Source organism: Musa acuminata, chromosome BXJ2-8 (assembly GCF_036884655.1).
Source record: "Musa acuminata AAA Group cultivar baxijiao chromosome BXJ2-8, Cavendish_Baxijiao_AAA, whole genome shotgun sequence".
NCBI classification, from domain to species: domain Eukaryota; kingdom Viridiplantae; phylum Streptophyta; class Magnoliopsida; order Zingiberales; family Musaceae; genus Musa; species Musa acuminata.
The window spans coordinates 18,182,964-18,198,753 of NC_088345.1; the positions used below are offsets into that span (position 1 = coordinate 18,182,964).

At 35.2% G+C, this 15,790-nt stretch overlaps 1 protein-coding gene and 1 long non-coding RNA gene across 3 annotated transcripts; one reads left to right on the forward strand and one right to left on the reverse strand.

Annotated features, from left to right (window-relative positions):
* The first annotated feature begins 12,706 nt into the window (after positions 1-12,706).
* LOC135619303 (fructose-bisphosphate aldolase, chloroplastic-like) lies at positions 12,707-15,389 on the forward strand. 2 transcript variants are annotated; one of them, XM_065121200.1, is made up of 6 exons: positions 12,707-12,992; positions 13,523-13,792; positions 13,886-13,995; positions 14,071-14,161; positions 14,297-14,567; positions 14,928-15,389. In XM_065121200.1, exons 1-6 carry the CDS (start codon positions 12,846-12,848, stop codon positions 15,158-15,160), a joined length of 1,122 nt encoding a protein of 373 aa, XP_064977272.1. In that variant the 5' UTR covers positions 12,707-12,845; the 3' UTR covers positions 15,161-15,389. The 2 variants fall into 2 exon arrangements, with proteins under 2 accessions (XP_064977272.1, XP_064977271.1); XM_065121199.1 differs by having other exon boundaries at positions 12,716-12,992; positions 14,297-14,566; positions 14,931-15,389.
* On the reverse strand, positions 13,661-14,407 carry LOC135619304 (uncharacterized). Its single transcript, XR_010489366.1, has 2 exons — positions 14,269-14,407; positions 13,661-14,202 (listed from the first exon to the last, which is right to left on the reverse strand). It is a non-coding gene; the product is annotated as an uncharacterized LOC135619304 (long non-coding RNA).
* Positions 15,390-15,790: the final 401 nt, after the last annotated feature.

The following is a 15,790-nucleotide window of genomic DNA, read 5'->3' on the forward strand; positions in this document are numbered from 1 at the left end:
AATGAAATCAATTGATAAAGTTATGATCTAATGTGTGTTTAAGTGATGTAGGACTAGCTTCAATTAGGGAAAGACAAATCGATTAAAGTAGTAGAATCAAAGATTGGGTCAGAATGGAACATGTCAGAAGATTGTGTTATGACCGTGATGGCACTAAGAGGGGGGGGGGGGCGAATGAATTAATGCTTTTGTAAAACTTACATCGATTCGGAAACTTCGTTCAATAAAGCTATATCGAAAATATGTTTAACTTAAAAACGTACAAAAGCATAATGAGCATAGTGAGAGTAAAAAATCAGTTGGCAATGTAAATGAAAAGCATAAAGTAAATACAAACTAGATTTTATAGTGGTTTAGTCATCTCAACCTACATCAACTCCCGATTCCTCTTCACTTGAGGCCACTAGCTTTTACTACCAATCTTCTTTTAACGGACGAAGATCAACTACCCTTACAACACTTTTTTCTCTTCACAAGCTCAGAATAGAACATATACACCTCTCTTTTAGACCTCACTCATCCCTTAGAAAACTTCTAACTCTAGGAGGAAGAGACTCTAAATCCTAAAAGAGTTTTCAATTTTTCTTAAGTATTCTTTCTCCCTTTCTACTTAATTTTGTGCTCTTTCAAGCATAAATAGCTGGAGTATTTATAGATCCCAAATGACTTTAAAAATAGAGCTAAAAAAGATCTCATCCCGGGTTTTCCGGGTCATGGTGGTACCACCGCCTGCAATACTAACACTGGGTAGAACCTCCACCCAACCTGGTGGTACCATTGCTTGAAAACTTGAAAAAGTGTGCTCTTAAACTTTTCAGCTTATTGATGGTTCTACCTAATCTTGGGTAATTGAATGAGTCTTTCATTTTGCCCAAAACAATCCAAACTCAAGCCCAATGGGCTCCTAATTAAGTTGGCATGGTTATACCTAAAATTAACTTAATTATCACTTAATTATGACTAATTAAGACAACCAATTATAAGACTAGAATTTTATGTTGTTTGGCATGTCATTGGTTCATCCGACGTGTCATTCTTTCCTTTGACATATTGCTTAATCGGCATGTTGACCTCCTATAACTTTCGATCTCTTTGGTACAACGTCCGATCCTTCGGCCTGATGCCCAAACTCACAGCATGAAGTCCTTCTACTAGCACATCAACTAATTCTCCGATCGACATCCAATCTTCTGACATGTTCAATTCAATCTAACATCTGATTCGTCCTACTTTAATCGATTTATCTTTTCTGATCGAAGTTAGTCCTGTGTCACTCAAAATGCAGATTAGATAGTAAACTCATCAATTGATTTCATCATCAAAATCTGAGATTCAATAATCTCTTCCTTTTAATGATGATAACCAATTGATGACAGAGTTTAAACTAAACTCCCCCTATCAACATGCCATAATTTCAATCATGAATTATATACAATACATCATATCATTACTTACATCATAAGTTCAAGTATTGCATCTAAACCATCATACATAATAAAATTTTATTATACCATGAAAGATCATCATAGCTTTTCATTGTATGCATCATCATAATATCATGAGTATTTCATGCATACTTTCATATCATCATTATAACTTCTCCCCCTTTGTCATCAACAAAAAGGAGAAAAGTATAACTAGCAAATTTTTAAAATATGCAAGCTAGTAAGATAGCAAGTTTTGAACATGCAAGCTAGTATGTTTTTGTGTTATAAAAATTAGCAAAATTTTTACTTCTCATGAGATCTGCAAGATAGCATGTTAGCTTTTCTTTGCGATGTTCAAGCTAGCAAGTTTTCAAAAAAGAATGCAAGATAGTAAATAACAAGTTTTACATCATTTTAAAATATGCAAGCTAGTAAGTTTTAGAGACGTGCAAGTTTAGCAATTCTTTGCTTCTTAAGATGGGCAAGATAGTACTTTTGCATCTCTTGAGATTGCAAGCTAGCAATCCTTGCTTCTCTTTTGAGATAAGTTTGTAAGTATTGCTTTTTGAGATAGGCAACATAGTAATTATAGCTTCCTTTAGCAATGTGCAAACTAGTAATTTTTCTTTTCTTTGTGATGTGTAAGCTTGCAAGACTTTTCACCCCCTTTGTTATTATCAAAGAGAAGGGAAGAATATAATAGTATAATTTTTCTTCTTTTTTTTTACATCAATGATTCAATCATATCATGAGATATACAAATCATAAATACAAGGCAATTGAACATAATAAAATTCAAGTCATAAATATCAAGAAGTCAAGTGACATATCATGGTTAATTTGAATACATCTCTTCTTTAGTGAAAGGAAAATTCTTGATTTATAGAAAACTATCAAGTTATAATAAAAAGAATAATCATGATTCATTTGGATAATTTTCCTTTTTTGTAAATGACAAAGAGAAATATTAAATATTAAATAAAAGATCTTGATTTATATAAAAAAAAAATCACGTATCAAATACCGAGAAATCAAGATCATGATTAAGATAAAAACTTTTCTATAGCAAAAAGAAACATAGGAGAACTTGATTCATGCATATTAACTCCTGAGTTATTTTTAAATTATTTAGTAAGATATATATAAAAAAATTATGCTTCTCTTTTTAGTAATTTTGAAAAAAAATTAAAAATTTGAGTATGACAATTGCATATTAACTCCTAGCATTAAGCATGAAGAGTTAGATTCACTCAAAAAGAAAAATGCATTACTACAACAAATAAAATAATTTTGATTGAAATTGCTTTATATTTAATGAAATCATGTTTGATGATTTAATGATGCATAATAATGTAAGATGTAATGAAAATGTTAAAAGTTTTGGTACAATGCTTAATGATTTTATACTATGCATGAGAATTTGAAGTAATGATGATTTTTGTGATTTATGGTTTATTGATCTTGATGATTTCTATGATGAAATTTGTTCTTTTGATTTTAAATGGTGATGCATGTTTTGATTTGGCATAAAAGACAAAGACATGCTTGTATTAAATAAATTATATAAATTAAAACAACTAAAAAGAGAATACATTTTGAAATTTTCTCTATCTCTATCTTACCAATTTTTCAATAAGAAATTGATAAATATATTTATGGCATTTTGAATCTTTTGAAAGTGATTTTGATTTCTTGAAATTATAACTTGAAATATTTTATAAATCAAGATATTCTATTATGTATTCTCATATTGTTTAAGAGGATATTTTTTATGAATCATGATCTTGACAACTTGAGATTTTTTATACACGAACAAGATCTTTTATTCTCCTATGTTCCTTTTCGAAGAGATTCATCCAAACGAATCTTGATCCTTTAACTTGATATTTATAAATTAAAATTTATTATGAATCAAGATTTTTCATATTTTGTTCTCCTATGGTTCTTTTTTCTATTCACTAAAGAGGTGACTTATCCTAATAAATCATGATATGTCACTTGATATTTTGATAATTTATGATTTGAGTTTTGTTATGTACAAATTCTTTATATTTATGGTTGTATACCATATGTGATGCTTAGAAGCATTGATGTTATAAGGAAATGAATTGCAACATTGTATCATTTCCCTCTTCTTTTTTCTTACAATGACCAAGGGGAGTAAGAAAGTTACTAGCTTGAATGTTAAATTTAGGCAAACAAAAGTACTAGCTTGAATGTTAAATCTCTCAAATGCATAAACTCTTCTTATACATTTTTAGGATCATGATCTTGATTTTTATGACTTGAGTTTTCTTTTTAAATCAAGATTGTTTCCTATCATTCCTTTTATTTATAAAAGAAGAAATTTGTCAAAAATGATATATGGTCTTTTGGTATTTATGACTTGATTTTTTATTTTTGATGATTGAAATATTGATGTAAATTTATCCTTGTTATTTATCTTTGTCATGATTTGAAAATTGATATAAAGGAAAATAAACTTTAATATTATATTATTCCCTTCTTTTTTACAATGACAAAGGGGGAGAAAGATTTGCTAGCTTGCACAATTCAAGAAGAAGCTAAAACTTGTAAACTTGTAAAAATTCATAGCTTGTAAAGAAAGGCAAAACTTGCTAACTTGCTTATCTCAAAAGAGAAGCAAGAAGTGCTATCTTGCACACAAGAGAAGCAATACTCATGATGCATGTTTTAACTTGCATATCTCAAAATTTGCTAGCTTGCATGTTGTAAAATGATGTAAAATTTGCTAGCTTACATGATATAAAACTTGCTATTTACTATCTTACATTCTTTTTCGAAAACTTGCTAGCTTGAACATTGCAAAGAAAAGAAAATATACTAAACTTTGCACATCTCTAAAACTTGTTAGCTTGCATATTCAATACTTGCTATCTTACTAGCTTGCATAGTTACACTTCTTTTTTATTGATGACAAAGGAGGAGAAGGTACGATGATAATCATGCATATTATACCTAAAATGATGATTTTGAACCATGTATGATGATATGGAATCATGCATGTACTGATGATTCTGAAAATATACATGATATGATGCACTTTGATGTTTTGAAATTTGATGTTTGAAATTATGATTATGTATGCAATACTCATGATTTTATTATGATGATGTATATGATATATTGCATATGATATGAATCATGATTAAAATTGCTTTGACTTGAATTTAATTTGAATTCAATGTTAATTTCAATATGGCATATTGATAGGAGGAGTTTGGTTTAAACTCCATCATCAATTGGTTATCATCATAAAAAAGGGAAAGATTGTTAAATCTCAGATTTTGATGATAAAATCAATTTATAAAGTTATAATCTAATCTGCATTTTGAGTAAAGCAGGACTAGCTTCGTTCAAAGAGAGACAAATTGATTAAAGTATGATGAATCGGATGTTGGGCCGGAGTAAACATGTCAGAAGATTGGACGTCGGACTGGAGGATCGGTCAATGTATCGACAGAAGGCTTCATGCCATGAATTCAAGCATTAGGCTAAAGGATCGAACATTGCGCCAAGGAGATCAAAAGTTACGGGAGTCAACATGCCGATTGGGTAATACACTGAAGGAGAGGATGATGCGCCGAAGGATCGAGCGAAGCATTAGATGAACCAATGACATGTCAGACAAAGGATTCATGCTTCATAATTATTTGTCTAAGATCGAAATAGCTTAGGGGGTTAATTGAGTTAGCTTTTGGTGTAATCATGCTAACTCAATTAGGGGCCAATTGGGCCTTAATTAGGATTAATTTGGGCTCATTGGGAGGTTCATTCAGTGACCCAAAAGTTGGGTCAAGTGATGGTACTACCACACCGCCTATGAGTTAGAAAACTTAAAAAACCCGGTCTCCAAGGCTATCAGGTGGTGGTACCACCAAACTGGGCGGTGGTACTGCCTATAGCTGGAAGACTCAAAATTTTAAAAATTTTGCTCCAATTTTGAAATCATTTGGGGCCTATAAATACCTCACTTGAGCAGCAAGAAAGGAGCAAGAATTATTAAGGAGAAAACTGAGTAAACTCTACCAAAACATTGAGTTCCCTCCTCCTAGTGCGTAGAGTTAGTCCTAAGAGATATGTAAGGGACTACTTGTAAAAGAGTGACATGAAAAGATTATCTCTCAAACTTGTGAAAAGGAGAAAGTGTTATAAGAGGGTAGTTGGTCTTTGTCCATTGAAGGAAGATCGATAGTGGATGTCGGTGGCCTCAACGGAGGAGGAATCAGGAGCAGATGTAGGTCACGATGACCAAACTATTATAAATCTGGTGTGCTCTTTTCCTTTGCATCTTACTTTTATTGCTTATTTCAATTTACATTTACTCTAAGTCAAGCTTAAACACTTTTCGATATAGGATTTATCAAAATGATGTTTCTACGTTGAACAAGTTTTCAAATCAATATGATTTTTACGTAAGCACTAATTCACTCACCCGTCTTAGTGCTAACTTAGTCCTAACACCTATGACATGAGTTGACATGGGACCATACACATCATTATATATGAGTTCCAGCAACTCGGTGGCTCTCTCTCTACTTCCACTAAATAGAGAGTTGGTCAATTTTTCATGAAAGCAAGGCTCGCAAGTTGCATCTGACTCATAGTCAAATGAATCTATGTATTCATCCTTTAGCAACTTTTGAATCCTTCTCTCATGGATATGACCTAGCCTACAATGCTATAAGTATGCATTGTTCACCTCATCTTATTTCCACTTAGACTCACCTACATTCATGATATGTGGTGCAATATCTAGCATAAACAAACCATTATGCAATGTTTCTTTTGTTATGATCTTATTATCTAATAATATTAAACAATAATTATTCTCAAAAACTAATTTATATCCACTAATTCTCAAATATGAAATGGAAATAATATTTTTGATAATAGAAGAAATAAAATAATAAGTATCTAACATAATAATAGCTCCACCAAGCAGATATAGGGTGACCTCGCTAACAGCTACTACAGCAGCTTTTGCTCCATTGCCCATCTTGAGGTCTATCTCGCCTCTTGCCAATCTCCTAGGTTTTGCCAAAACCTATAACGAATTACAAATATGATAAGTACTATCGGTATCTAATACTCATGTGTTATCATAATATTTTAACAAATGGAGACTGATCATGAATGTACTTGAGGCTTTTCCAAGCTTCTGTTTCGTCCTCTTTGTAAGGTACTCTTTATAGTTCCTCATCCAGTGCCCATCTTTGCCATAGTGAAAGCATTGACCTTTGTCTTTTATCGGGTCCTTCTTAGCAACCTTTGTTTTACCCGGTCTACCATTGCCCTTGCCCTTCTTAAGGGACTTTTTTATCTTCTTTTTCTTTTTGGTCTCACAAGCATAGAAAATTGGCTTTTCTTTCTTAATAGTTCTCTCAACCTCTCTCAACATATTGAGGAGCTCAAGGAGAGTCATCTCAAGTTTATTTATATTAAAATTTATATGGACGGATATATAGTAGCACACTAGTCTATCTAGTTATCTCGATGTCCCTCTCGAGTAACCTATGACCAGGATTATTTAGCGTATGTATTTGAAGGCAAATCAGTCTCATTATCGTGATCTCATCACGATCCGATTCACATTGCACAAATTTATGGATATCACAATATATATATATATATATATGCAATAAGCAATATAAAGTAAGAAAATATTATAATAATAACAAGCAAAATGAGTGTGTGGCATGTCACACATGCCGACTCGATCCTAACAGTTGGTATCAGAGCAATAGTTTTTCTCATTTGGTTTAACAACAAGAGAAATGACTCTTTTTATATTTCAAGAGAGACTTTCTATCATTCGTTATCCTATGTTTAATGGGATGGATTACACATATTAGAAAACTCGAATGAGAGTTTTCTTGCTTTCTATTGATTTAAATTTATGAAATATGGTCGAAAATAGATTTCAAATGTCTTCTCTTCTAATGAACGATTGGAATGATTTGGAGAAGAAGACTTTTTCTTTAAATGCTAGAGCTATGAATGTTCTATTTTATGCCTTAGACAAAAATGAATTCAATCAGGTTTCTACTTGCCAAACGACTTTCGACATTTAGTACACACTCAAAATTATACACGAAATTACTAGTAGAGTTAAAGACTTTAAAATAAATATTTTGATGTATGATTTTGAATTATTTTTTATGGAACCAAGCGAGACTATTGGAGATATATACACTTGTTTTATAGATATCCTCAAAAGTCTAAAAGCTCTTCGTAAAAGTTTTTCGAATCTTAAACTTGAGAATAACCTTCTAAATAACATGAAGGATTTGACACTTAGAACAAATAAAGACCACTCGAGCGAAAAATACTAGCTTACACGTTTCAAGTAGATGCAAAAACATGCTATCCTGCATATATCAAAAGGTGTAAAACTTTTGTAAAAACTTTCTAGCTTACATGATGATAAATGCAATGATTTAACATTATGTCTAAAAACTTGTTAGTGCACTTCTACTTTTTGTTGATGATAAAGGGGGAGAAATTATGATGATGATCATGCATGGAATGATATATTAAAATTTTGATTATACATGATTTTATGATGATATGTTGCTGGGACTCATAATGATTTCATGATTAAATTTGCCTTGACTTGAATTAAAGTTTTTATCAATATGACATATTGATAAGGGGAGTTAAGGTTAACTCCGTTATCAATTAGTTGTCATCATTAAAAACAAAAAGATTGTTGAATCTTAGAATTTGATGATAAAATCAATTAATAGTGTTTATGATTTGATTTATGTTTTGAGTGATGTAGGAAGTTTCGATTAACGAAAGACAATTAAAAGTAGGAAGAATCATGTTGGGCTAGAGTAGAATATGTCAGAAGATTGGACGTCAAGCCGGAAGATCGGTTGACATATCGGTAGAAGACTTCAGGTTATGGGTTCAGGCATTGGGCCAAGAAGAGCGAAAATTATGCCAAGGAAATCGAAGTTATAGAGGTCAACTAGCCGATTGGGCAATAGACCGTAAGAGAGGATGATGCGCCGAAGAATCGGATGAAGCGTCGATGAACCAATGACATGCCGGACAACATTTGATTCAAGCTTTGTAATAATTATCTAGATCGAAGTAGGTTTTAAGTGTGCAAGATTAACTATGATAGAAATCAAGGCATAAAGTAAAATGAAGTCTCGGAATCAAGAACGAGATTTCGTTGGGAGTTCGAGAGTTCGTCGGAAGTCCGAATATTCATTGGAAGTTCTACTAGAATTGACCGAGAAGTCTAGGAGCTTGCTAAAGAAGCTCGTTGAAACTCACCAAAAATATCATCGTAAAGACCAAGAGCTTGCTAGGAGTCCGTTGGAACATTGTCGAGAGATCATCGGAAGTTCGTCGGAAGATCGCTAGAAGCTCGTCGAAAGAAACCTAGACTTACCGGACTTATTTAGCTTAGTATATGCCTTAAAATTCATAGTTAGTACATAATTAGGTTGAATTGGGTCAACTCAATTAGAGGCCAATTGGGTCCAAGTTTAGGCTGCGTTGAGCCAAGTGAAAAGGCCCAAATAGTGACCCAACAAGTGAAACCGTCATGGCACAGTCTCCGAGACTATGTCAGGCGATGGTACCGCTAGTTTGGGAGGTGGTACCATCGAGACACATTCTCCGAGAGATTGTCAAGCGGTGGTACCGCCAGACTGGGTGATGGTACCACCCAATGGCAGAGTGTTAGGCGGTGGTACCGCTAGACTAAGCGATAGTACCACCTAGTATCAGTGTTACAGGCGATGGTACCATCCAACACAAGCGATGGTACCGCCAAGACCCGAGAAACCCGGGATGAGACCTTTTTAGGCTCTAAGTTTGAATCAACTTGAGGCCTATAAATACTCCTCTCATCTCTAGTTAACAAACATAAGAATTGAGAGCAAAAAAGTAGAAAAACGCTGTTGTAATATTATAAGAACTCCTCTCAAGCTCTAAGTGTTAGTCTTATTCAAGAGAGGAGTGAAGGGGGTTGTAAAAGTTCTCTCTTGAACCTACCAAAAGGATAATCAAGTTATAAGGATAATTGATCTTCGTCCATTAAAGAAATATCGTTAATAGATGTTGGTGGCCTCGACGGAAAAGGAATCGGTAAAGTGGATGTAGATCATGACGACCGAACCACTATAAATCGGTTTACATTTCTATTTTGCTATTTACCTTTATTGCAATCTACTTCACATTACAAACTGATTTCTTAGTCTCACTACGCTCTCATATGTTTTCAAGTTAACACTTTCCGAGATCGGTTTTAATCATACGAAAAGATTTTTTGAATCGATATAATTTTTTCGCTGCACTATTTACCTCTCCCCCTCATCTCTTAGTGCCGACTCAATCTTAACAAATCCTACAAGGAAAGTACTAATTATGTATGCCCTAAAAAAAAGAACTAACTGTGTGTGCCCTACAATGAAGTCCTTAAACCCTAAGGACTCAGGGTACTCCTCGTCCTTTAAAACGAGAAGTGCATCCCTATCTAATGGCAGTCAAGATGTTCTCAACCAATGTCTAGCCAGCCTTAGCTATTATAGCCTCAAAAGAGAAAAACAGAGAAGAGAAAAAGAAGGAATTCTATGAGGTATAGCTACTCCTTCCAACTATAGCTTTCTTTCTTAAGTTCCAACAGCCCAGGCTTTGCATTAAGCTCCACCTAGCTACCAAGTTACTGTAATAAGTTACCAAAGTTCACTGTCTATTGTCTGCAATCTATCGAGAGAAACCAGGTGCGCTCCAAAGATAACTTGTGCCCCTATGTGTCTATTAGTTTCTTTATGTATTTTTAATTTTATTACTTTTGACCTTGTAGTTAATACTTTAGCTTTACAAGCAAAGAATTTTTTAATTTAATTTTATGATTAATCTTCCTAAGATGATTCTTTTCTCCATCAAGACTTTTATCCAAAATATGATATGGAGTCATCATATTATTGAACCTGAACTAGATCAAGTACTTTTTAAGTATCACACTAGTCCAAAATATCTCTATAAATATATAAACTGAGTTTATCGAAAAAAATCTGATCAAATTTATTGAAAAAAATTTAGTCATGTAAGATATATGTATTATAAGCACATAACATATCCGTATGGACAATGTACCAAGTAGACATGCAATCTCTAGCATCACGCTAATCTATTTATTTCAGTAAACAATGGGTCAAACAGAATAGTGTAAAAGATTCATAAACTTCACACAGCTAATTTTTATATCCTGTCTTCTGCTTCCCAATCACCATTTTCTTGATGTATCTAAAGTCTAAAGTTTGATGCTACATGTCACCAATCCTTCCTAAACCTGTGTTGTTTCTTTTACTCGTTACTATATCAAGGCAATTTGAAGTAGATGGGTTATATAATGAGGAAATTAGGAAAAAGCTGTTTCGATTAATGGAAATTTCAACATGCATAATTTTCTGCTCCTTTATTTTCTTCTTGCAAACTGTGTTGGAGGTGAATTGAATTGCTCGAGGGGATTTTTACCACGATCTGTTGATTACTGGATACATCACTTTTTATTAGTACCCTACAGGTAATATTCAATAGCTTATGAATCTTTTTTCTTTTTTCTTTGATAATAATATATTTTTTTGTATATTATTTTTTAATAAAAGATAACAAAATCTTATAATGATTCATCTGTGAAGTATGTTTCCAGCTACACTCGACATCACTCCCAATGGTTCTGACTACAGTATGAGATTTCAAAATTTTGATTTGAAACTCATACCAATCCTTGTTCGGATTGGTACATGCCTTGGTATATAGAGCGTGCAGATATACGATACGTTCGAAATTATAATCTTAAATTAGTATTATTTATATTAAAATTTTATTAATGTGAAATAGGTGACAAATATTTGTCTTTTTAGTTATTTATAAACATGTTTTTTTTTTATCCTTAATAAATTTGAACAATGTCATCAGATGATAACTGATTCATGCATAATTATCATTGTTATGTGTCTGTTGAAAATATGATATATTATTCTTTAGTACCTATGTTAATTGTAGAGCACTTGCATAGTGGTTACCACCCTGTCATCTTTCTGCAAATAGGCATCAAATGGTGGCTGAGAGAGAGTGTGTGTGTGTGTGTGTGTGACATGTTCTTATCTAAAGGTCAAGTCGTTTGGTAAAAGCATCAATTGGAAGCTAATTACGGCTCTTTGCCATACGGTGAAATAGTTGGCATGTATATGTTGACTCACTGAGAGAGATGGGCATAAAGTACCAGTAAACACTTTGCTAATTCTCAAGGAGTGCTGTTCTTAAAAGTTTTTCTTTTCTACCCAGTTTACCTTGTGTAGACTTTGTTAGGATTTGTCGATCCATTGGAAAGTCTTACATAACAGGTCATTGATCTAGACAACTTGTGTTGAGTCTTACATTGTAAGAGTTGTTGAGTGTAAAACCAGTGATATAGTGGTGGGGTTTGAGATCTCTCAGTTAAACTATCCAAATGTTGCTGGAGCAGAAGAAAAAGGCTGTAGATGATATAGGTGTGTTTCATCATTAATTAAGACACTTGTTTGCTTGAAAATTTTGCATCAGCAGTACAAGGATCAGTCTGGCTACAGGTCCAGCTGTATGTGTGAGAAAAGTGGTAGCTTGGCTGTGCAGGAAAACATTACTTTCCTGTTATGAAGGTTACAGTCCCAGTGATCACATACATAATGAAGGCTCAAAATTTGACATTTCAAATTTGTGTTCAATTAGAAATTGAGATATCAACACTTTTTTGTCATGTTTAGAGCAACTGTTATCAGTCAGCTTAGGAACAGTGATTAATCCTTATGCCACAATTCTGATACTGATTCTCATTCACACTCTCTCTTCAGCAAAAGGAACAGGGAACTTGGGACAGCAGCAATCTTCTGCCACACAGAATTCTTGATGATCCATCCTTCAGCCATTAATTTTCTGAGATTGGAAAGATAGCTAACCATAAAATTTGTGTGGTGTTGACGTGCAGAAGAAAGGTGCATCACCACCACACAAACTAGCACATTCATTGCACTATTTTCAAGATGTATTTGTAGTCAGAATGACGTTGAAATAGATGAACAGTAGCAAGAATGATAAGGTGCTCAAAAAATCTGAGAGCGAGACAAAGCAAATCCTTCCAAGGAAAACAGCACCATGATTGGAACAATAAAAGAACTGCGCAGCTATCTGAGCATCTAACACCCGGCTAATACCTAAATCCACCATTCAAATCTTAAAGCCAACCTCCACCTCACATCTTCTATCCTGTCCTTGATTCATTTGCTCACTACCTTAATTTAAAAGATACACAGCCATTCCCCTCACCCTTCAGCAGAAAACTCAGTGTTCAAGGAGAGCAAAGCTTAAGGCCAATACCTTGTTCCTCTGCAGATGGCCTCAGCTGCTCTCCTGAAGTCTTCTTTCCTTCCCAAGAGATCTGAATGGCACACTACACGGAAATCATCAACCCCTCAGCCGACGGTCATCGCTTTCAGCGTTCGTGCTGGCGCCTACTCCGACGAGCTTGTCAAGACAGCAGTATGCACCTACGTTATTATTATTAAGTTCTTCATGCACAAAGTAGGAGTCTCTGTATGTTAGGACCTAACTATCCACATATCAAATGCAACTTTGAGGCTATATTTTAGTTGTTCTCATTATGATCTAAAAACTAAGTTGCTCATCTGATAATTTGTGAATGTATATCAGGTATATTCACCAAAAACAATTTAGCCATCAGAAAAAAACATGAAAATCAACATATGAGGTCAGTCATATCAGCTGCTTGATGACACTAAAAGGGCAAGACTGCAATAGATGATTCTAATAACAATCCTTCTCAAGTCAGACATACTAAAACGACAGCTTTTTTAGTAATTCGAGCGATTCTTCATTTTGGTTCAGTATTCAATCCACACCCAACCAATCATGGCCTTATATTTGATATGCTGATGGGAAATCCATATACAAGTCTGGTCTGTAGCAACTGAGATCAAGATTCAGCACCCTTGCACACATTGGAAGACGAAAGATTAAACAGTTCTCACGGTATAAATTGCTGCATGCAGAAAAGTATTGCGTCACCAGGTAGAGGAATACTGGCCATGGATGAATCCAACGCTACCTGCGGGAAAAGACTCGCATCGATCGGGCTGGAGAACACCGAGGCGAACCGACAAGCTTACAGGACCCTCCTTGTCTCAGCACCTGGTCTGGGTCAGTACATCTCCGGAGCAATCCTGTTCGAGGAAACTCTTTATCAGTCGACCACAGATGGTAAGAAGATGGTTGATGTTCTTACTCAACAGAACATAATGCCAGGGATCAAGGTCGACAAGGTAATCGCTTAAATCATGTGCCAATGCTCCTGTGACGTCGTCTGCTAGGAGATGGGCAGGGCTGTGTTTGACGCCATGTTGTCTTTTCCTCAGGGTTTAGTGCCACTCACTGGCTCAAATGACGAATCATGGTGCCAAGGACTGGATGGCCTGGCATCGCGATGCGCAGCATACTATCAACAGGGTGCCCGCTTTGCTAAATGGTAGAATTCACTTCATAAGTTGCTGGAACCTTCCTCGTGCATGTTCTCAGAGGACTTACATCAAACAAATTGCAGGCGTACAGTGGTCAGCATTCCAAATGGCCCGTCGGCTCTTGCAGTCAAGGAAGCTGCCTGGGGCTTGGCTCGATACGCTGCCATCGCACAAGTACACACACTCGGTTCCTTGTGTTGTTTCTTCATCTTATACTGCTAAATCATTGGATTATGTATGAGAAGCTATGGGGACATGTGGGCTAAAAGAACTAAGCTGACCTCAAGTTCTCTTCTAATGGGTTTGCAGGACAATGGGTTGGTGCCGATTGTGGAGCCAGAAATCCTGCTTGACGGAGACCACGGAATCGAGAGGACCTTCGAGGTTGCACAGAAAGTATGGGCTGAGGTCTTCTTCTACCTGGCCGAGAACAATGTCATGTTCGAAGGCATCCTCCTGAAGCCGAGCATGGTGACCCCGGGCGCTGAGTGCCCAGAGAGAGCCACACCAAAGCAAGTTGCTGAGTACACCTTGAAGCTTCTGCACAGAAGAATCCCACCTGCTGTTCCTGGCATCATGGTGTTAATATACATTTGCTTCTCTTGTTGAAGTGACAGCAAGAAACCCAAAGAACATAAAACCAAAAAAAAAAAAGAAAAATCAAGAAAATTAATAATAGAATATAAATGGAAGAGATGATTAAAAAAGAAAAAGAAAACCCAAATCCAATCAACCTCGAAGTTTTTCGTTGATAGAGATAAGGGAAATTCCAAACACCTTCAAAATATATTTCTTTTATGTCACCTCAATATCCTCTTGTATTTGATTCATTATCCTAAAAATAAATACTCTCCAAATAATATATTTTCGATTAAGATACTAAAAAGTAATTATTGATTTTAATAAATACTCATGTGCTTCTGATTGATTTCTGTGATAACAGTTTCTTTCCGGAGGCCAGTCGGAGGTGGAGGCAACCTTCAACCTGAACGCCATGAACCAAGGCCCCAACCCCTGGCACGTCTCCTTCTCCTACGCCAGAGCGCTACAGAACACCTGCCTCAAGACATGGGGAGGGAGGCCGGAGAACGTAAAGGCCGCGCAAGATGCTCTGCTCTTCCGGGCCAAGGCCAACTCGCTCGCGCAGCTCGGAAAGTATACAGGCGAGGGTGAGTCTGCAGAGGCTACAAAGGGGATGTTTGTCAAGGGCTACACATACTGACAGCCCCCATCGAAGCATGGCGTTTCCATGGATCCTGTGGTTTTGAGTACTACTGCCTAATGCGATGTAGGAGATGATCGATACAGCTGAATACTACAAACATGTTTTGGATCGTTTAAGTTTGTATAAGACTGTGCCATCTATGATTGGATACAAGCTGTTTAGCTGCGCTTGTTACAAGCTTTGTGCCAATTAACTTTTCCCTTTCCACTAAGTGCATGAAAACCATAACGAAGGAAGAAAACTGATTACGATTCAGAAAAGGGTGAGTAGATACAAAAGGAAATTGTTGTAAAAGATAGGATTTTACTAACTAAACTTGATATCTTTTGAAAAAGATATGGATCAAAGTTATTAATATGGTTTGAACGTTTTTGTTTCCAACCTTAATTTTAGTGATGGCTAGTTGTTTAATTTTTTGAAGATTTCTATTAACAATCCCCTTGTTGCTATTTGCAACGTTTTTGTTTCCACTTACTATATCTTTGCTTACTACTTATGCCACTCATTATTATCGACAACGCCATTCGACCTAGCTTATCACATCCTCAACGTCGTTATCCAAGAAGGAAGAAGGAGAA

What these genes read in the sequence shown, in the direction of transcription:
- LOC135619303 (XM_065121199.1), top strand. Translation starts at nt 12,846, where the DNA reads ATGGCCTCAGCTGCTCTCCTGAAGTCTTCTTTCCTTCCCAAGAGATCT. An exon ending in CAGGGATCAAGGTCGACAAG is followed by an intron (nt 13,793 to 13,885) that starts GTAATCGCTTAA and finishes TCTTTTCCTCAG; the next exon opens with GGTTTAGTGCCACTCACTGG. An exon ending in GGTGCCCGCTTTGCTAAATG is followed by an intron (nt 13,996 to 14,070) that starts GTAGAATTCACT and finishes AACAAATTGCAG; the next exon opens with GCGTACAGTGGTCAGCATTC.